Source organism: Chrysemys picta, chromosome 15 (genome assembly GCF_011386835.1).
Source record: "Chrysemys picta bellii isolate R12L10 chromosome 15, ASM1138683v2, whole genome shotgun sequence".
Taxonomy (NCBI): domain Eukaryota; kingdom Metazoa; phylum Chordata; order Testudines; family Emydidae; genus Chrysemys; species Chrysemys picta.
Window position 1 is genome coordinate 22,328,062 of NC_088805.1, and position 23,045 is coordinate 22,351,106.

Sequence of the window (23,045 nt, forward strand, 5' to 3'; positions counted from 1 at the left end):
AGTGGAGTGCATATCTGTAGGAGGATGAACACTGCAACATTCCCCATCCTGCTCACCTCTTTCAACCTGGTGCTTCTACCCTCAGCTCTCCACATGGCACAGTGCAAAGCCAAGCCCTGCAGGTGTTTTCCCCAAGCTATGGCCTCTACACCACATACCCTGTCTCACTCTGACTGCAGTCTGGGAAGCAGACAGCTTTTATTATGTAAAAGAAAACAACTCGGATGTAAAATCCACTGAAGTAGTAGTAGGAAAATTACATTGGGTGGCATTGTATTTTAGGCTGTCTTGCTCTGAAAGCTGCCTCCCAGTGTTGAACTGTCTGAGGCCAATGAATTACTGTTTTCACATTGATTGCAAATATCATTTGTGGGATGATACCCAGTTTGTGTAGTTAATCTCCAGTGATTCACCACATCAGGCCATTCTGTCACCAAGCTCTTCCACAATTAGAATCATAGAATAGAATCATAGGACTGGAACGGACCTCGAGAGGTCATCTAGTCCGGTGCCCTGCGCTCATGGCAGGACTAAGTATTATCTACTCTAGAATGTGTGATCAGCAGCTCTGACATGAGGTTTTTTTAAGCATGAGTTCTATGTGCACCAGCCCCCTATGGTTTGCATTTGTTTGTTTTAAGCTTTCTGTAAAAAAAAAAAAAAAAAAAAAAAAAGGTAACAGCTAGAAGTGACACAGATCTTTAGATGGTTGCCCAGTCATAATATTTAGCACTTCTGTACTATGTTAGCTCTTCAAAATCACTATACAAACATTAAACAAACTTAATCTAAAGCCTTTTGGCTTTTGAATGAGTAGGAGTTGACAAAACAGAGCTATTCCCTGTTGTGTTCTCTGCCCCACTGAACAAAAAGACTTCACTGAAAATCAGCATCTTAAAAGAATCATTAAGGATCTTTCAAAAAAACAGTCCAACCAAGGCTGCTGTAGTGACACGCTTGTTACATCAGGTCTAGTGTTTGTTTAAGGCTGGTGTAGAATGAAGGGAGAGCTTCCTGTTTCGTTTGCATGTGTAAATCAAGCAGACCTTGCCTATTTTTCCCCCTTAAAGTGCTCAGAATTTAGGGGAGGAAAGTGAATGAGAGTCTGCTATACCAGGTGAGAAAAAGCAGAAGGGACCAAAATCTATTCTTGTGCAAAAATCTGTTCTCCCTGAAGTCAATAAGGCTACACAGGTGTAACTGTTAGCAGGAATTGGCCTGTGTTCTCATTCCATTCTCTAATCACATTTCATGCTTACCTAACATTTTCCATTTGGGAAAGAAGTTAGTTTGAGTTGGGGCAGAAAAATGAGGACAAACTTCAGGTTTATTGAGCTTTAAGTTTTTGGAATAAAACTCAAAAGGAATCAAATGTGAGGTACTTTTATGACAGATTGAACTGCTACAGAACCAGCAAATGGACAGAACCTGCCTTTAGCATTCAGCCAGTCTTTCTATCATAGCCTGCTAAGAAGTGGATTTAAAATCCTTGAGGGAGAGGAGAGGGAGAAACCTACAACATTGTGTGTTGAGCTTCCTCCAGTGCTTTTGCAACCCCTTAAAAGTACAAAAATGCACTGGCCTGTGGAACTAGGCTGAGCATAAGGAAAGAACTTGGTGGCCGGTGCATCCCAGTATAGAAAAATACATCAAAGAAAAAAATTGGATTTCTTTGATTTTTTTTTAATACAGTTCAATACAGTATTGAACACATAAATCTGAAGCCCCTTGATGGAAGGTACTGGTAACTGTAAAAGTTAAAGTACTGGAATCCAGAATGGGATGTTTTGTTTTGTTTTTTTCCTACAAATGTGTGAGAATTCATTACTTATACATGGGAGGGGCAAGAGTTCTGGCTGGAGCTGGAAGAGTGTGTGCAGGTTCTGTGCAAGCTTCCCACCCTACCTCTCTGGTACTGCCTCTTCCCCCCACCCCACCTCACCTCTTTGCCCTGCCCCCCTACAGGCACTCACCAGTTGTCCAGAAACGGGACCCAGCACACATAGAAGATGACGGTGATGGGCACTAGAACCCAGGAGGCAGTGTCCTGGAGCTGCCTGCCAGCCTCAGCGGAGGAGAGAGACAGAGGGAGCTTCTTCCCTCCCTGACAGCTAAGCAGAGCTTTGGAGAAATCGGGGATGGGGCGGGGCAATGCCTGCCCAAACTACACCCATGGCTGGCACAGGTTCCCGTGGTAACTGGATTTTTAGTGTCCGGTCACCAGTGTTAACCGGATACCTGGCAGTGTGTTCCTGGAGCCAGGGGCGGCTCTATGTATTTTGCTGCCCCAAGCACGGCAGTGAGGCAGGCTTCCGTGGCATGCCTATGGGAGGTCTGCCAGTCCCGCGCCTTCGGCGTACCCGCCACTGAATTGCCGCCAAAGCCGCAGGACTGGCGGACCTCCTGCAGGCATGCCGCCGAAGGCAGGCTGTCTGCCGCCCTCATGGTGACCGGCAGTCCGCTCCCCGCGGCTTGCCACCCCAGGCACACGCTTGGTGCCTGGAGCCAGGGAGACGCAGCAGGCTGCCACCTGAGCTCCTTCCAAGCCACAGGGAGCTATATTGCCTTTCTTGCTGGCAGGAGCACTCCAACAGGGCTATGTGAGCAAGCTCACTCCTCCCTCACCTGGCCCCGGTCGCGCCCTCTGCCTGACCAGTAGGGCCTAAAAAATAGGAGGGCCGAAGGCTATAGTCTTATTAGCCTAATGGTTAATCTGGCCCTGGTAGTGAAGGAGTATGTTATCTGTAGGACCCCCTGCCTTATTTGTTGAGAAGTTGGAAGGTGTGTAGTGATTGCAGGAAGAGAAAGGATGGTCTTATGGTTCGGGCAGCTGAATGTCACCCTGGAGACTTGGATACTATCCTTGCTTCTGCCACCAAATTCCAATGTGATGCAGGGCAAATAACTTGCACCAAACTTTTTCACTTGTAATCACTTCTGCATGTAAAAGGCTATATCATAATGTATATACAAAGTGGGCCGGATCAAGGTTCCACAGGCGACATTATTTCTGGCCTTTTCTAACTGGAGTGCACTTGACTTTATTGCATCCTTTTAATTTTTGTCTTTGTATGTCCTAATTTTTTATGGTTTAGTTTATTGCTGAGAGCAACCTTAACTAATGTTAAATGAAGGTGGGGTTTTATTTTTTTGGTGGGGGTTGTGAATAATTAAAAAAAACAAAGGTATTTGCTGAATATGGGTTTGATCCAAAGGCCCCTGAAGTTAATGGAACGACTCCTTTTGACTTCAGTGAGCTTTGGATCAGGCCCTAATACCACCCATCCATCTACCATAGTTACAATTGCAAAATTGTTTCCATTTAAACTCTCTATTATTACACGCTTATAAATTTCTACAAAACTTGCCTTCTAGGCTGAAATGTTCCATACTTGGTTCTTGGCTCTAGTGAAACATTTTTTAAAAGATTGAGCAAAATCTACTGAGCCGTTTTTGAGTTATGGGAGAGGAATAAAATATGCTTTTCACACTGTTAATGAAATCAAACCACATTCTCTTCCCAGACACAACTACAGCAAAAAGAGTGAAAACTGCCATGGTCATAACATGCAGTGTGTCTTCCTTTTTACCAGGACAGAAGTCCTTCAGCTTCTTCATCATCCTCCACCGCCTCAAGAACTACTACCAAAACGTTTCCTTTAAAGCACAAAACACGCTCAGTGAATGTGAAGTCCTTGCAACCTCCAAACACTAACCATTATTCCCATGGTATCAAAGATCTGGAGATCCGCCTGCTGCAAGTGGAGTGTGAAGAGCTCAAAAACCGACTAGGGTGCTTGAGGGTAAATATAAATCCACCTCTGTTGTGAACTGAAAAGGGTCTTGTTCACAGTGACACTATAACCAAGCAGGAAGAATATAATTGGTTCATTTTTGCTCAGAGTTAAATATATTTTGTTTTATTTTGATACTTCAACATGCTGTTATGTGTGCACAGACCTCATCTTATTAATAATATGCAGCGAGTTAGCTCTCTGCTTAGGTAGTTTTTTATAATATAGTAAGGTATTGGAGGCCTCACTGTGCTAGGAGCTATACAAATGCATAGTGAGAGACAGACTCTGCCCCAAAGAGATTACAGTATAAATAAACAGGACAGATGAGTTGGAAGAGAAATGAAGACATAGAAAAGTGAAGTAATTTTCCCACCAAGCAGGTCAGTGGCAGAGCTGGTCATAGATACCTGACTAGGTCTCCTGACTGCCAGTCTAGTGCTCTGTGCATGAGATCATGGCCCGGGATTGAAGACTCACTCAAGCAGCCCAGAGAAAAGTTTTCTGTTTATCCAAAAACGTTTTCATTTCTTATCAACAGTGCACCTTGCACTTCAAGAATGAAGCCTTGGGGAAGCAAAACATGTTAGCTTAAAGTTGGCAGAGGGTGGGGGTTCCTTGCTGGACATGCTGGCTCACTCCATATCTTACCGAGACTGTCAGGATGCACAGTTTTATTACCATGTATTACTTAGCATGCTTGGTGCTTTACAGTTAAATAAGACAAGTTCTGTGCTTGAGGGGCTTAAGTATTGTCAGATAGCACAGTGATTGAAGACATGAAACTGCAGTGAAGAGACAAAACTTGGGGAGTGGAGAAGGGCTCTTGGAGAGAACATTGTTAGATTTTCCAGAAGTGGATAACAGAAGTCCTGAGTAGAGCGTAGAGATGGGATGACCAAGAATGTTATACCTGAAAAGTAAAACCTGGACCACTCGAAGATCAGACATTCAACATATGTATCCAATAGTTCTGTTCTCTGCTGTAGGTCTTAGATTGTACAATGCAGGGGATAGGGACCATTTTGTTTTGTGCCTGTACAGCGCAGGGCACAGTACCTGCTGTCCCAGTGTAATCCTATTACTCTTTCCCTGTATACACATCACACCAGTAAGTGTTGTTACACCATTCCCAATTCAAGACAAACTGATACCAATTTATATATTGTATTATTATTATGTATATGTTCAGGAAGAAAGTTGATGGTAAGACTTGAGAATAACAGTGGTCAAAACCAGCCTTACAAAATTACCACTATAATTATTGCCCCAGGCTTACAATCTCCAAAATAATGATTATAATGCAAATACTTAAGACCTTTTACTTGCCCCAACTAAAATATTATTCCATCACGTGAGGGGGTAGGTAGACTTTTGCAAGACTGTTACTTGTTTGTTTGTATTACAGTAGCACTTAGGAGCCCCAGCCATGAACTGGGACCCCATTGTGCTAGGTGTTGTACAGATACAGAACAAAAGGACGGTGCCTGCTCCAGGGGCTTACAACCTATGTATAATATGAGAGACAACAGATGGATACTGACAGACCGGGGGAGTACAAAGAAGTAATGAGATAATGCCATCTAAATAGACAAGATAGACACAGAGTCAGGGCCGGCGCTTCCATTTAGGCGACCTAGGTGGTCGCCTAGGGCACCAGGATTTGGGGGGGGTGGCTGCAATTCGGCAGCGGGGGGTCCTTCCGCACTCTGGGTCTTCGGCGGCAATTCCGCGGCGGGTCCTTCACTTGCTCCGGGATCCGCCGCCGAAGTGCCCCGAAGACTGGGAGTGTGGAAGGACCCCCCCCCCCCACCGCAGAATTGCCAACGACGACCAGGAGCACGGAAGGACCCCTGCCTAGGGCACCAAAAACCCTGGTGCCGCTCCTGCACAGAGTAGGGGAAGGGGGTCTAACACACAAGCAGTGTGAACGAGATGATGGTGGCACATTAGTTCCACAGTATTTCTGGTGCGTGGGTGGCTTGACTTAGGGTGGAATCAGTTAGGTGGAAAGGGAAAGGGGCTGAGCCGGACGGGGCAAGTGTGGAGTGAAGCTGAGGTGAAGCGACTGAGGATGTGGGGAGGTTGGTGCACAAAAGCCAATCAGCACAGGGTAGAGAATGCCGGAAAACATTCTATGGTTCTGCTGGAATGTCCAAAGGTCCCTGCTTTGGCTGCTCCTGTTCCTACTGGCTGGAGTTGCTGACTGGCTCCTCTTTGTCCTCCAAAGCCACATGGTAGGGCAGAAGGAGAAGCACTGCCAGGTTCCTTGTGCCCTGAGAGTAGGGTGGGGCTTCCCTACATAGTTCTGGGTCAAGGGAGGTGCCAGAAAGAGGTAGCCCTGGCTTTGCCCTATTTTACCCTCTCCCCAGTGCAGCAGTCTCTGCTTCGTCTGCTTCTGTTTCTGCCAGCTGGAATCTCTAGCACGACTAAAGAAAATGCACTACTACTTCTAGAGAGGGAAAAATGTCTATATTTTGTCCACAGTTTTTTACAGTGCTCTTATTATGGAAAACTAATCCTCACGTCTGCCAGCTAAGAGTCCTTATTTATTGGAGATGATAGTCTAACCAAATTAGAGTATTTTAAAACTTTGAGGAAGTCCAGATACTATTTGGTCATTAAATAGAGAGTGAGTTATAATATAGCCTGTATCTCTATGGTTTACTAAAGCAAGTGCAGCAAAAGACAGGAGCCCATTCACAATAAATATTTTGCAAGCTAAGCCAATTTGGGTTTGAATTCACAATGCTCTGGATTGGCCCTGAGTTCAGACTTTCATTAATGGATGTACTCTGGATTAATCGTCTGATTGGTATCTCTGTAATTTTAAATTATGGCTCTCATAACAAACATTGGGGCGGAAAAACCTTCAGATAATACATATTGACTAAAGTTTCTATCCTGCTCTGCCAGCATTTTTAATCTACTGTAAAATCACTAATGTCAGTATACTCACAATGCATTGTGTAATGAGATATCCTTCACATGAACATTGATGAAAGGTTGCTGAGTCAGCCATCTTGTTTTCTGTCTCTAAATTTTTCATCCCAGCCTTCTACCTTGTTTTGCATTATTATACTGGACCATGGATTTATCAAAGCTTTGGTTCCCAACCTAACCAGTTCTTGAATGATTTGCTTCCATATACAGGAATTACAATCCATAACCTGATTATTGGTCCCAGCAATTGCATCACCATTATTTAAGCAGAATGAGTTAATGCATTAGAAGAACATTAGGATTTTGAATTTCTTATGCCATAAGCAATGTATCAACTTTTTGATGGCAGAAGTCTGTGATACAGAATCACAGAATATCAGGGTTGGAAGGGACCTCAGGAGGTCATCTAGTCCAACCCCCTGCTCAAAGCAGGGCCAATCCCCAGATTGATTTTTGCCCCAGATCCCTATATGGCCCCCTCAAGGATTGAACTCACAACCCTGGGTTTAGCAGGCCAATGCTCAAACCACTGAGATATCCCCCCCAAGACAGACAATTCTAAATTAAGGACAAAGAAATTCCAATCTTATGTGCTTTCTGAATTATTTTTATTGTACAATCTTTATCCCTTATGTGGATGCTATACAGTACAAGACTGTCTACAATATAAAAATCATCTCAAGTATGATGCAGCAGGAACATTTTTTCCTTCTTGATTTACTGATCCTTAATATTTCAAATGCATAAATATAGATACTTTACTCTGGCAGATGTTATTGTTTACCTAGAAATCCAGTGATGATAAATTGTACGTTGCCATCACTGTGCATTACAAAACAGCTATTGAAGAACATGTTTCTCATACAGGAAGGGCTGATGGGTCAGAAGCCAAGTGATATGGAGGAGTTATTGAAACAGTCTCAGAAGGAGCTATTGTGGCTTCAGAGGCAGCTGTCCTTCATCGCTACAGGAGGACCTACATGCATTTTGTCAGCTAGCCAGGTGAGTTCCTTCATTACTGTTGGCTATTTTGTTTTTTTAATTTTTTTTCCCACTCTTATTTTGCTGTGCACAGAGGAATCAAAATGGGAGCAGTTTATTCTCCCCTCACATCATTGTAACGCCACTGACTTCAATGGCATTACTTCTGATTTATGCAGGGATGAGAGGAGAATCAGTTTCATGTATGTATTTTTAAAAACAGTTGCACATAATTTCCTGGAGGAAACAAAGAACACGCAATTCCTTTAGAAATGGCTGTGAAGATGAATGAAGGTTAAGCATTGAAATGGCATTTTGCAGAGTTATACTGCATAAGAGATGGCTTGAGTTAATATTACCTTCCCTAAAGACTATTGTAAAACTTTAAATGGCAACAGAGATACTCAGCATCTGATGCTGACTTGACATCTGGCAGAGCTCACCATGTTTAGTACTAGATAAATAGTAAATTATTTATGTTAGTAATGCTTTAATATCTTATCGTTCCAACTGGTAACAGCAATAACTTACATTGTGGGTGCTTATCTGCCAGGGAGAAACAGGTTGAATACATTAAGTTTTTAAGACTTTGGTTTAGGTTTTAAATTGCTACTGGTCACAAAGGACACTTTTTTTGAAAGCTTGCCATCAGCACAGCCATGCTCACTGTTTTGAAAAGGGCTCCAGTTTTGGCACCACAGACTAGCTTTGCTCAGATTGTTAGGTATTAAAAAACCGTGTTGTTTCTCGAGCAGCTAAGAACTAGAGATGAATTCAATCCAAAACTTAAGATCCAGACACCTTCCAACATTGATATTCAGATCTAGATTCAAACTTCACAACTGGTTGTTCTCTTTTTTAACCCTTAGAACCATACACCCTTCAACTTTGTTTAATTTAGCATCCAGATCTGAACTTCTGCAGGTCGAGCCCATCTCTAAACTTAAATGGGAGATGGGAACAAAGAAAATGACACGATTACAAAATTCAGAGCCAGAGGACCAGATTCTCAAGCCTATTTAAGGCCTCTTTGCACCATTGTTTTTTGTAAAGAGAAATCATGCCTCACCAATCTACTAGAATTCTTTGAGGGGGTCAACAAGCATGTGGATAAGGGGGATCCAGTGTACTTAGATTTTCAGAAAGCCTTTGACAAGGTCCCTCACCAAAGGCTCTTAAGCAAAGTAAACTGTCATGGGATAAGAGGGAAGGTCCTCTCATGGATTGGTAACTGCTTAAAAGGGTAGGAATAAATGGTCAGTTTTCAGAATGGAGAGAAGTAAATAGTGGTGTCCCCCTAGGGGTCTGTACTGGAACCAGTCCTATTCAACATATTCATAAATGATCTGGAAAAAGGGGTAAACAGTGAGGTGGCAAAATTTGCAGCTACAAAACTACTCAATATAGTTAAGTCCCAGGCAGACTGTGAAGAGCTACAAAAAGGTCTCTCAAAACTGAGTGACTGGGCAACAAAATGGCAGATGAAATTCAATGTTGATAAATGCAAAGTAATGCACATTGGAAAACCTAATCCCAACTATACATATAAAATGATGGGGTCTAAATTAGCTGTTACCACTGAAGAAGGAGATCTTGGAGTCAATGTGGATAGTTCTCTGAAAACATCCACTCAATGTGCAGCAGCAGTTAAAAAAAGTGAATAGACTGTTGGGAATCGTTAAGAAAGGGATAGATAAGACAGAAAATATCATATTGCCTCTATATAAATCCATGGTACGCCCACATCTTGAATACTGCATGCAGATGTGGTTGCCACATCTCAAAAAAGATATATTGGAATTGGGAAAGGTTCAGAAAAGCACAACAAAAATGATTAGGGGTATAGAACAGCTTCTGTATGAGAAGAGATTCATAAGACTGGGACTTGTCAGCTTGGAAAATTGACGACTAAGGGGGAATATGATTGAGGTCTATAAAATCATGACTGGTGTGGAGAAAGTAAATAAGGAAGTGTTATTTACTCGTTCTCATAACACAAGAACTAGGGGTCACCAAATGAAATTAATAGGCAGCAGGTTTAAAACAAACAAAAGTAAGTATTTCTTCACACAACGCACGGTCAACCTGTGGAACTCCTTGCCAGAGGATGTTGTGAATGTCAAGACTATAACAGGGTTCAAAAAAGAATTAGATAAATTCATGGAGGATAGGTCTATCAATGGCTATTAGCTAGGATGGGCAGGGATGGTGTCTCTAGTCTCTGTTTGCCAGAAGCTGGGAATGGGTGACAGGGCGTGGATCACTTGATGATTACCAGTTCTGTTCATACCCTCTGGGGCACCTGGCATTGACCGCTGTCAGAAGACAAGATACTGGGCTAGATGGACCTTTGGTCTGACCCAGTATGGCCGTTCTTATGTTCATTCAGGTGGGGCATAAAGGGGCCATAATTTACTGGCAAATGTCCATCAGATAATTTAACCAGCATAGGACAAGTCTCTGCTAGTGTGTCTGTGCTGCAGTCAGTCTTTGTGCTTCTGCCCCCACCCTCTCCTAGCATGTGGAATAGGGAAAGGGTATGGCTGAACTCCACTATGCTATAACAGTCGTTCTTTGCCGTAGGTTTCATTAAGAACTCTCCACCAGTGGGATAACTTAATGCTGCTACCTGGCTGCATCTCTAAGTTGCTTAGGGTTTGTGGCTGGCCTTTAAAATTGGAGAGCTGGAGCCAACTCCTTGACACATCCCAGGCTGAGCAAAGCTTAGGCATAAAACAGAATCCACCCCTTAGGCTCTGTCTACACTACAACTGAGTTTATAATATGGTTGGCTCCAAACATGATTTTGGTCTATGTACACTATGGGTAGTAATCTGTAAGTAACCATGACAATTATTATGCCAGTGGCCTTGGTTGTCTTCCAGTAACGGTCTCAGCATACTTTTTTTTTTTTAATAGTAATATAGATTGGACCCACTAACTCTGTTAGTGTCACTGGGTTGGCCAGTTCTCTGTGCAGTAGAACCTCCCAGCATGCATTGCCTAACATGCTGCTGTTCCTGCTCTGCATGCTCGTCTTCCAGGCTCCCTCTCCGCTGTTGAGGCACTATGGGATAGCTGCCTAGTTCTCCCCCCCCCACATTGATACAAATACAGCTGGGTGGCCTGGAAGGTATAGAGACACAGGGTACGTCCAGACTACCCACCGTATCGGCGGGTAGCGATCGATTTATCGGGGATCGATATATCGCGTCTTAACAAGCGAGCGGTGGTAGTGGAGTCGACGGGGGAGCCGCGGCCGTCGATCCCACGCCGTGAGGACCCAAGGTTAATCGATCTAAGGTACTTTGACTTCAGCTACGCTATTCACGTAGCTGAAGTTGCGTATATTAGATTGATCCCCCCCAGTGTAGACCAGCCCTAAAACATGGTTGCGCTAGGAAAGAAAATCTGTTGTGTGGACACAACTCCACAGGTCTTTGTTGTTTTTGTGACTGTTAAAGGTCAGAAGATGGGCATTGTTTACAAAAGCATAGCTGTACTTACAATGTACTCAGAACCTCAATCTAATCTACTTGCCTGTAGGGAATGGGTATGTGGTCACGGATAGGAACATACAAGGCCTTTTTCTTGATCCCAGTCTTCTCCTGCTGAGTGACTTTGGGCTAGTCAGTTAGGCCAAGATTTTCAAAAGGGACTAGGGATTTGGGGGGGCTAACTTTACATGCCTTATGTTGGCCTGATTTTCAGAGGGCAGCTACTTGGCGCTTTCTGAAAAACAGGCCTCTTTAAGGTGTGTCATAATGTGCACCCACAAAATAAGGCACTCTTGAAAATTTTGGCCTTAATCTCTCTGGGTTAGACTTTCAGGTGCTCAGTACCCACAATGGGGGATTTTCAAAAGTGTTCAGCAACCAGAAGTTCCCACTGTGACACTTTGTACCAGAATTTCTATTCAAAACTGATAAAAGGAAATCCAGTTACTGTGGAACTCATTGCCACAGGAAGCTAGTAAGGCTAAGAATTTTGCAAGATTTAAAAAGATTTGATGCTTATGTGCTTAGGAAAAATATCCAACGTTATAATAGTTAATATTAACAAACGTTGGCAGGGATATTAAACCTTATGCTTCTGGGTTTAAACCAATCTCTAGCTTTTAGAAATCTGGATCAGACCTAATGTGAGGAGCAGATTATCCCACAGATGCTTGCTGTGAGGGGTCTTACACCTTCCTCTACAGCATCTGGTACTGGATATTGTTGGAGACAGAATACTGGACCTGATGGATCCCTGGTCCGATCCAGTGTGATAGATCCTATTTTCAATGGAGCTGAGCACCCAACATGGACGCAGCAAAATATTTTCTCTTGAAAATCTGGCCACTTATTCAGGTTCCTAAATAGGAGTTGAGCTTTTTTTGAAAACACTGAGCCCTTCTGAAAATTCTGCCTCAGTTTGCTCATTTGTAAAACAGGGGCCGGGTGGAAAGAACCATGTCTGAAAAAAGAACAGGAGTACTTGTGGCACCTTAGAGACTAACAAATTTATTAGAGCATAAGCTTTCGTGGATTACAGCCCACTTCTTTGGATGTAAGATGTCTGAAAAGGGGCTCTAAATATACACTGCCTCTTTCAATCACATGCACATTTAATTTTTGGAATAACGGAGCCAAATTATTAAACGGAGAAGTATATTTCTGTAGCTGCTTTAGAAGGATTCAATAAAATGATTCTAAGCACTCTGGGAATAGAGTATTTCCTTGCACTGTGAAGCCTTGCATGGAAATGCAGAAAGCTCCACTCAACATTTCTTCATGAGCTATACAGGCAATTAACTTTCAATGACAGATCCTATAGCTAAAATTAAGGTGCATTCTAGGAGACGCGCATTTCCCAAGCCCTCAGATCATGCAGATCAGGAGGAGATTGGTGCCTTTACAAAGGGGCTGAAGGGTTTTGCTTCCCTTGAGGAAGACTTTTTTTTTTTTTTTTTTTTTTTAATCCTTCCTTCTTTCCCCCCCTGGGCCTTTCCAGTATCTCCCCTCCAGTTGCTAGGCAGCTGCTGGCTGCATAGTTAGAGGCTGAAGTTTTCCATGTGTGTAGGCTGCAGTTTTCTTTAAAGGAAAAGGACGGAAAGGTTGGCGTGGTCCAGGTAATCGGATTTAATACCCTTCTGCAGCGGAGTGCCTCAGGGGAGGGGGGAAATCCCAAGCTCGCAATTACAGTCCATTGGTTCGTCCCAGTAGGCCACGCCGCTCAGCTCCGGAGGAGACCCGGTGATGGCATTACTTGGAGGTAAAATAACCCCCCCGCCCTCCTCCTTGTAGCCGAGCCAGGCTGGGATCTCACTCGCCTCTTGCCCCCCGCTCCTGTCCACGCTCCATCCTTCCTCCAGCGCCGGGGCTTAATCCCGTGCGAAAGAGAAACTGGCAAATCGGGGAAAGCCATCTTTGCGTGTGCGCGGAGCGAGCGGCCCTGCGGTTTCATAGGCTCCGGCAGCTGCTGCACGGCCGATGATGCTGGCGCCCGCCCGCCCGCTTTCCCCCCTGCCGCCCTGCAGACAGCGAGTGAATCACTGGTAGCTTGGACCAGCGGCAGCGCGGATCCACCGGCGCTGCTGCCCCTGCCGCCTCCCCCCCGGCTGTAACCCGACCCGGCACACTGCAGATCTCCGCTGCTGGCCGTCGGGAGCGCTTCGTTCCAAGGTAGGCTCGGATCGACCCCTCTCAAAATAGCTCGCCCCCTTTCACTGCTTTATGGGCCAAAAAAAAGGGGGGGGGGATGGATGGGAGAATTCTCCCCAATGCTGCCAGGACTGCAGCAGGAACTCTGAGCACAGCCGGGCAAACTTTATTATTAGGCGGTAATTTGAGGGTGCCCTTCATTGGTCCCCCCCCCCTCAGGTGCTGCTTACAATGTAAAATGTGGTGATATTTGTGCATGAGCAGGAGGTAGAGGGATTAAACCTTTGCTAGATGATTCTATCCTCCCTCCCCTTGATGTTTAATCTTGTGTCATTTTTCTAGTCGGTTTCCTATAAAATAAGATACGCGTAGACACAGGTTTAATGGTTCCCTGTTTCTTCCCTGCGTAAGCTGCTGTGGGCAAAGTTAGTAACCCTCCTGGCTAGCGGTTTTTATCCCCCCTTCGAGCTCTGTGTGCAGACGCACGGTGGCCCAGTGCTTCGCAGATGAACGCTGGGGTGTCATGGCAAAGTCGTCGGTGTGACTGCTCTTCCCCCCGAGAGATTGTTAATGAAATTATCTGCGGTATTTCCCAGGCATCAAAGTGGTATGACACCAATGGGTGGGAAAAGCTTCTTTATTTTAGATTGTAATGTGCAAATCTTGTGTTCCAAATTGGACTAGTTGATTTGTGAAAAGACCCCCGTTTCCAAAGGGAGGGAAGGAGAGATTTTGTGTGCATTGGTGTGTACGATGTATATACTAGATATATGTGTGTGTATTACATATAATATTAGTGTCTGTGTGGTAGGTAGTGTGTATATGTATGCATAATACAAATGACATTTTACTATATCTTGCATATATAGATATTGGTAAATCAGCTAGCATGTAGCAGATATCCATTCATGAGTATTATTTGGGAATTAAAATATACAAGGGATACTGCAGTTTTTCTATTATTGACCTCTATTTAAAGTTGTAGTTATTTCCTATAATGTCAAGTGTAGAGCAAAAAGCATATTCCTTTCCAATGGTGATTTGTTCATCAGTGTTACAATTGTGCATGGTCTTAACAGTATTTTAAGTGTGGTAGATTTAAATGCACTCAAAGTTTGAAAGCAACTGCTTTTTGTTACCCATTAATGATGAGCACTGTCCAAGCTTTGTCCAATGCAGAAGACCATGCAGAGAAATTTATATATAAATGGCTCCACAGAATAATTTATCAGTGTGGATCTGTATTGCATCTGGCAATAATAGGGACAGGTCTCTAAAGTACCCTAAAATATTTTGAAACACTGCATGAAAATGCAGCCATTCATGTTGATGTTTTAATAACTGCACCAAGTGGATACAAAGAATAAGGGAAAATGAAGGCTGCCACTGTCAAAATATAAATAAGGAGTAATTCAGAGCAAGGTAACAGCCACCTTAAGAAAACAACGTGAAATATTGAGGCATAGAGAGCCGTAGAATGGAAATGAAAGGGAACTGCTTAAAATGAACGAGAAAAAATAAATATGGAAGTGAACTGTATGCTGTGAGAGGCACTGTGGTCAGTTTGTGTTTCAGTTTGTATGACTGGAAGGTGTTTCATTATTATTAGAGTGGGTCTTTCTGGTACACACAGTTTGAGAGAGGAAAGCAATTTGAAAGAACTCTTGCCGATGTCATCTGGGGTTTATCTACTTAAAGACATATTATTCAAAAATTTTGCATTTTTCAAGTGTATTGGGGTTTATAAATTATTGCTGTCTGCTCTTGTCAGTGAAGAGATCCAGCTAACCTGAACAATGCATTTGATGTGGCATGCTTAAAACAAAAAAACCCTACATCAGGTGGAACTAGTGAAGCGGTTATACTCTCTGCAGACTGAGGGCACCCTCACTTGCTACTTGCGAGACAACTGAATTGGTGTTAGGTTGCTTTGCTTAGTACCTAGCATGTTGTGTTGTGTTTACACAGCATGACTGTGGTAAAGGCTACACACACAGAAGTGCAGGTTAACTTTGCATGCCACTGAGTAGCATACAAGTATGTACATGGACCATCTGTTTATAAATTTGGTGCCTCTGTTTTTTAAAGACTAATATTGGCAAATTTCAGCTGTAGGGTGTCACGTGGTCTTTTAAAAACCTGAGAAGATGAGCCATAACAATGTGGGTCAGTAGAGGACCCAGAACTTTAACCCTGATGTGAAAAGAGCAGCTGATACTTGATACCTTGATTAACTGATAAGGTTTGTGCACCTATGCTGTAATTCTCTCTGCTTAAGTGTTGCTATATGCGATTGACCTCACTTGATAGGTGATAGTACATAAACATATGTGCTTGTATAGGTGTTTGAGTATGTATATAAAATATATACTTCTGTGTTTGTGTATTACATGAATATGCACACTCAATATTTTAGATACTCAATATTTTATCGTATAATATATGCATGTGTATAATGCACAAACACACAGGTGTCTATATTTTATATACATACCTACACAAATACATACACGGATCTGTGTACTCAGTACTTATGTACAAAAACATACTATAAACATAAACATAAAATAATGTGTATGTCTTTGTAATAATGGACTTACATTCTCACAGTTGCCCACTATGGGAGGTGATAGCACTTCTGGATTGGATTTACCAAAGACAGGATCCCACTCTGGAATGATCATTGGTTTGATTTGGTATGGTAATTCTTTCTGTATTTTACAGAGCATGAGTTATATTATATCACTACACAATTATGTTTTTATCACAAGGATGTAATGAGTGCTTATCACCATATCACCTGGTTGCCATTAGAAAATTAAATAATTAAAAACACACACTTAGTGCATGACCCCACTTGCTTTGGGGTAAAATTAAGGTGTTCTACCCATTCCATAATTAAATTACGATGCCATGTACTTTGATAGCGAAGTCAGTTTTTCAGTACAGCACTGTAATGGAAGTAGAGCTATGCAGTGAATTCATACCGGAGCCACCCAAAAGTTCTGAGATTGAAGATGCTATTGTCTGTTATATTGACGTGGCTGCTGAACAAATTTTTTTCTGTCTCATTTACATCTTAGTATTTAGAAGAAGCTTTAGCCTAGAGCCAGGTTTTGCACAAATGCTTCTGTATTTTATTTCCCCTTTGCCTTTTTATTAGCAGTAACTTGTTACGTCCAATGAGCTGTCTGATAGGAATGGCATTTTGATGGCGAACTCCTCTAGCACTGTGTACAGCTTCCCTTGGGCTATATTGAGGTGGCTAAAATGTATTTGAGATGGCGTTAAGAAACGGTGAAGAGAGCATAGCACAGCTGATGCTGCTATTCCTTAAGATGCTCGAGGTTGCTCTCTGACTGGTTATTAATTGTACCAAATGCCAGTATCACTGAGATCATCACTGGCATAAACAAAATTCATTTGCTTATATTTCTATCATAAATATTTAAAAAAAAATGAATATGCCTAGAGCACAAAATAGAAAATTGGGATGGAGCCACGGTGCTGAAAAAATGGTGCCCCTTGCAAGCACTGCACCATGAAACCACTATTTATTCAACAGTGAAAAGCTAGGACTTGTTTTATTGGGCTCTTTTGCCTAGAGGAAGACTCAGGAGATGCTGTAATTGCCCTGGTAGAACAGTTAAGTATCCCATGGGGCAGCTGATAGTCATTGAAGTTTGAATATGGTGAGTGTAACTAACCCCCAGGTTCTATTTCTCTTTCAATAACTATAAAAAACCCTTTATTAAATACTGTGCTGAAGTTATCAGGTTGGGTACATTCTATGAAGTGCAAGTCTGAAGACATCAAATGTCGACATTTTTTTAAGGAAAAGAGAATGAGCCATTTTCTTAATTCAAGACAGGCTCATTCCTGAAAGGTGGTCAGCATCTGCAACTCTGACTCCAGGGGGAAGGGTGGGTGACTACTGCATTGGACTGGGACTCTGGAAATCTGGGTTCAGTTCCCACCTCTCCACAGACAAACTGTAAATCATGTAATCTCTCTGTGACTAATTCCCCATCTGTAAAATAAGGAAAATAATACTTCCTTTCTCCTACGTCTTGTCTGTCTAAGCTCTTCAGAAAGGAACTCTCTTCTTACATATCTATGTAATATATCATACCTTGTACAAGGAGCCCAATTTCTGATTGAGACGTCTAGGTGCTACTTATAAATTGAGGATTTAGCAATGCCCAGTACCATTTAGTATTTGGCTTCAGTTTATTAATTCTTAGACAAATAGTTCTCTAAGTGCCAGAAGCACCTGTATTCATGAGAGTTTTTGGAATACCAGATGTGATTTTTTTTTTAAATGTCTTTTTTCTCCATTGTGTACACAGATGTATTCAGTGTGTACTGAAGTGTGTGTTCCTCTGATTATTTTGGCAATGGGGATTTGGTAGAAAATATTCACATTACCAAGCCCAGCATGTAGGGAGAAGGGAACAGAAGCAGTTCTTTAACTTTAATAAAGTTTCACCTCATCTACATTATGGTGTAGAAGCATTATAACACTGAGTGCTTTTTAAGATGATAAATGTGACATTACTATGGAAAATGGTTGATGCTTATTCTTAATCAGCAGCCATGTACACCTGTCTCTGAACATACCAAAGGAAGGCACTTTGAGCATAATTGTAGGACACAATCTCCTTTCCTCTATTTCATCTAATCACAGTTAGACATGATGTTCCTTTTGGCCTTTATAGTCAAGAGCTGGCTGCAGATTTTTTGTTATCTCCTTCCTAGTGTTCAAATGAGGGCGTGATTCACTAAGATGTTAAGCACAATGGGATGATGGGCACAGCAATTTCTCCTAGGATCGGGCCCTGATTGATTTGCGGAACAGTATGTGGAGCTTTTGTAGACAATGTGACCAGGTGCCTGGGATGGGCCACATTGAGAAGGCCACACTCAGGGCAGACTGCAAGAAATGGGGAAGACAGTCCCCAAAACTGATGGTTTATTCTATAATTAGATTCACCAAGCCAGTAACAAAAGAGCTACTATAGTTCCACACTGGTTAACCAGAAGCCAAACACAGTCCCCTTTAGGCTTTCCAGACATTGGCTCCCATCCAACAACCCAATCTAATATAGTGAGAGGTTACTGAAAACCCATTTCACCATATAAGAGGTTCTTTCTAATCCCAAAGGATCAGACACATATCTCCAGGTCATTATGAATCTCCGATCTTACCCAAATATCATGCTGTCAGCCAATCCTTATTATTAAATCTTTAGTTAGTTACTAAAAGAGAGTTAGACATGGTTAATAGATCATACACACACAAATGATTGCCAAGTCCTTATATCAGGTTTGTAGCAGTGATGGAATAGATTGCTGGCTTGTAAAGTCTCACTGGCAACTTCCAAAAGATTGGAAGGTCCTAGGTCCATAGTTCAAGATGCTACTTTTAGATGTAAATCCACAGTCCAGAGAATTAGAGCAGGAAAGAGGCAACATGGAGATGTCTCAGGTGTCGTTTTATATCCTCTGCCATATGCATGGAATCTTTACTGTCCCAGACAAAGCCCACAGACCCTGTATATGGAAAATTACTGGCCCAAGGTGGAGTCTAAGGTCGCATGAGCATATCACATATCCCTTTATGTTTTGCCAACTCACGGGGGGTCGCAATTGGCCCCTTGCTGTCTGAGGCATCCTCAGGAAGAGCTATCTGGACAGGATGAGTTTCTTCAATTGCCCATTGTGTGAGTGGAGTGTCCTTGATAGGTCATCAACACCTAGCTGTCTAGCCCTAATGAAAATTCTATCGGGGTGGAGGGGCACCACCCAGGAATACAATGTAACGCTGACAGACCCTGGTCATGGGCAGGCAGGATCAAACCGGGGACTTTCGGAGCTTAGTGCATGAGCCTCTACCGCATGAGCTAAAAGCCAACTGCCTGCTAGTTAAGGCTGTAGAGCAGACTCATTTAACTCTTTCTAAATGGTCTCGGTGCCACTAGATGGGACAGAACACCACACCCAGGAAGTGTAGTGGGTTACAACAACACAAAGGTTTAAGTATGTTTAAAATACAAGTACATATCCAATATTCATAACTTCAGATACACAGATGATACATGCATATAAACAGAATAATCATACTTAGCAAATCATAACTTTTCCATTGACACCTTACACGACATGCTTTGTACAAGATTTGTTGCAATTGTATAGCAGTGGTAGCAACGATGATACAAATGGTCATATTTTTTATACACAGCATCACAGGCAGCTTCAGGTATATTCTTAGAAATCTAGAATGTACCAGAGGCAGAAAGGGTCCCTTTGAGCCTGGGCTAAAATTAATCCTGCTGAGGGATGGTTTAACAGAATCCAGAGAGGAGGATGAAATTCCACCAGACGTGGAATATTTTGCCTCAGCCCCTCAATCCCCACTCATAGTCTGAATATGGCTCATCTCCATTCTGTGGGAACCTGTCTTGGTCATGCCCCCTTAGAACATCATGGTGCTTTTTTGTTGCCATGTTCCAGAAATAATTATTTCTCTTCTGGTTTGTTGTATTGCCCTTTAAAAAATAAATAAGGGACAGATCCTCAGCTGGTGTAAAGAAAGGATGGCTTCAGTAGAATTAGGCTGCTTTATACCAACTGAGACTGTGATCCATAAGACCTAATTCTGAGGGCCTCATTGGATGGGCAAGTGCCCTTGATCCCCATTGAAGGCAAATGGAGCTTAGGGCACTGGGCACCCAGCCGGATGAGGCCCACAGTTATCACTGTAACAAGCAATAGGTATTTAAGCCTATCCCTTGCTCACTGAATTTCTCTATTTCTGTGGCAGTCATAGTTTTATTTAAATGTAAAACCAAAACGCAAAAAAAAACCCAACCCTTCCTCTCCTCATAAAAGGAATCATGTATATTGTTCATAATGTTAAGAAGAATGTTCTCTCTGGAGCCTCTGAGTATTTTTCTCCTCCTGTCCCTTGTTTACTGCCTGCTAATTAAATTTTGTGGGTGGCAGTTTGAAATCTTAGTGGGCTATGTCATGTGACTGCTAATGCTCTGCAGATCTCTATTACATAACCCATAAGTAGTTTGTAAAAATGTGCTTGTGTCATACTGGGCATGACATAAGGCTCCGTCTGAAGCTTACCAGTCTGATCAGTTTTTATGTAGAATGACTGTAGGAACCTTGTGGACAGTTTGTTCTGGCAAATGACTTGTGCCCTCAGTTGTCTGGCCAATTGTCTTCTTTCCCTGAAATGCTTTCCAGTCGGCAGCGTCTGTCTTTTCTGCAGGGTGTGTGCACGTGGGGGCCAGGGTACATTTACCTTAGTAACAAATATCTGTCTTTAGATGCCCTGATATGCCAGGTAACAATCCAGATGAAGTAGCATATTGGAACACTCTCCTCCTCCTTCCCAGGTATTTGTTAAATTCCTAATAGCATGTTCACCCTGGATTTAAATTAACCTCTTTGGTTTAAAATAACCCCTGAAAACACATCCTAATTGGGCTGTTTATGCATTATGCAAAATGAAACATGAATCAAAGGAGAAGTTTTAAAAATTGCTAGGTAGAGATTATAAAATGTTAATGCATGGTAATTCATTAGGATGCTATTTCACAAAAGAAGTATTTTTCTTGTAAATGACATGTTGTCAGACCCATAAAAATAATAGTTCCTCCTTCCTTCCCATAACCAGCATTTTGTCCTTTGGCTTTATATGCATACAATAATTGTTTTGGGTACTATTAATGTTATTTACACACTACCCAAAAATGTACGAGGCATTTCGTAGATACACAAGTCATGTCCATTCCTCAAATGATTTCCAAACTTGCATGTTTGGGCATTTGAGTGGGACTAAGGAGACCTGGCTCCTATTCTTGGCGCTGCTGCAGACTTGCTCTATGACGTTGGGCAAGTCACATCATACCTCTGTGTCAATCTCCTCCTCTGAAAATGGGCATAGTATACTTACTTTTCTTTACGAAGCACTTTGAAACCTTGGGATAAAAGTTCCAATATAGGAATAATTGGAGGCAATTCTATGGTCTGTGTTGTGGAAGAGGCCAGACTAAATTATGTAAATGGTTCCTCTGTCCTTAAAATCGATGACTTTATTAATCTATATTAGAGCTAATTATTGTTTGTATTAGACAATATACACACAATGGAAGCAGGGGAAAGAATTAAAACATGAGAGGTTGAAAAACAATTAGTATTTTTTTGGTTTGTTATACTTTTTTTTTTTTTTTGGATCACTCTCACCTTTATGCCTTCAACATAATTTCCAAACCCTGGACTACTAGTTTCTTTTAAATTTATCATTACTACTATATATCACTGCAGTTACAAGCCTTCTCTCTCTCTCTCTGTCCATTTATACTGTGGGAAGGGGATAGCTGTCCATGTTCTAATGGTGGGTGTCTGTTTCTAGATAATCCAGATAATGTGTATAATTGTAGATCTATTGGGCCAAATTTCCCTGTGATTTAATTTCATTGACTTCACTGAGATTGGTCCAGGGATGAATCTGGCTCATTGTATATGTATGCTTAGCAACCTACTTAGCCACCTATGTAAAGTTCTTTGAGACCTGTGGATGAAGAGTATCTCTCTGAGATACTTTGAGATCTGTGTTTGAATATTCTGTATCCTCTTAAGCACTGATTTTGGCCTGCATTCTCAAGAATGTAAGTTCTCCAAGGTTTAACTTAATCTCATCAAATAAATGAAAAATGGAAAAATTGTGGCATAAATTGTTATGTGAACGAGACATCTATAAGGCTATTCTGGGGAGGTAATGATTTTGTGCATTAAAGAGATCCTGCCAATGAGGCTGTCATGCTAAATAATTATTAATTTGTATTATGATGGTGCTTAGAGCAGTGGTCTCCAAACTTTTTTGATTGCGCACCCCTATCGGTAAAAATTTTTTGAGCATGCACCCCACTTTGGAGACCACTGGCTTAGAGGACCCCATCAGAGATTCAGTCCCTGCTGAGCTAAAATGATAATATGAACATATTAAAACTTGTAAAACTTGCCTTGGAGAACTTGCAGACTGGGTTTAGGTCAAGACACCACACAGGTGGCTGAAACAAACAGATGGGGGTAGGGAGACAAAGTAATAGTAAGACTAGCATGGTGGTTGCACTGCCCGCTGTAGTCCAAGCTTGCTACCTGCCTAACCATTCTCAATGGGCACAGTTCTGGAGGCAGGATGTCAGAGGTCAGTTTTTGGGTAGGTCTCGCCTTAAGGATTCCATCAAGGGTTATTTAAGGGGGACGAACAAACATGGAAGATTAGAACTTCAGCCTATAGAATGCCTAATACAAAGTTGGCACTATACAAAAAAGTAAAGGGCAAATCCTCTGCTGATGCAAATTGTTATAGCTCTGTTGACAACAGTGGAGCTATAAGAATGATGGTAGGGCTATTTTTAAGGTTATCAGCCTTCCCCAGTGATCCTTTTTAAGGAGAGAGGTGTGTTTCCCAGAGATTATACTGTCCTGTGGCAGGGTATGAGCCAGAATAAAGCCACCGTACAGAAAAGTCTTATTGTAAGGAAAGTTGTATGCTTGTGTCGACACGTGTTGGAAGAAAATGAGAGCTTTGCTAGCTTTAACTCTGATAGGTGATGTTGATCATCAGAAATCTACTTCATGTTGTGTCATTTTTAACCTTGAT

General features: G+C 42.2%; 1 protein-coding gene across 17 annotated transcripts in view; it reads left to right on the forward strand.

Annotated features, from left to right (window-relative positions):
• RIMBP2 (RIMS binding protein 2) overlaps positions 1 to 23,045 on the forward strand; it is a 359,348-nt gene that overhangs the window by 42,430 nt on the left and 293,873 nt on the right. For 11 of the 17 annotated variants that reach the window (XM_024101538.3, XM_024101539.3, XM_065568590.1 and 8 more), the window contains exons 4-5: positions 3,594 to 3,803; positions 7,605 to 7,739. In XM_024101538.3, the coding sequence (XP_023957306.2) occupies positions 3,594 to 3,803; positions 7,605 to 7,739 (345 nt within the window). Of the gene's footprint in view, positions 1 to 3,593; positions 3,804 to 7,604; positions 7,740 to 12,702; positions 13,385 to 23,045 lie in introns of those variants that run through there. The other 6 variants (XM_065568592.1, XM_065568595.1, XM_065568598.1 and 3 more) reach the window with 3 other exon arrangements.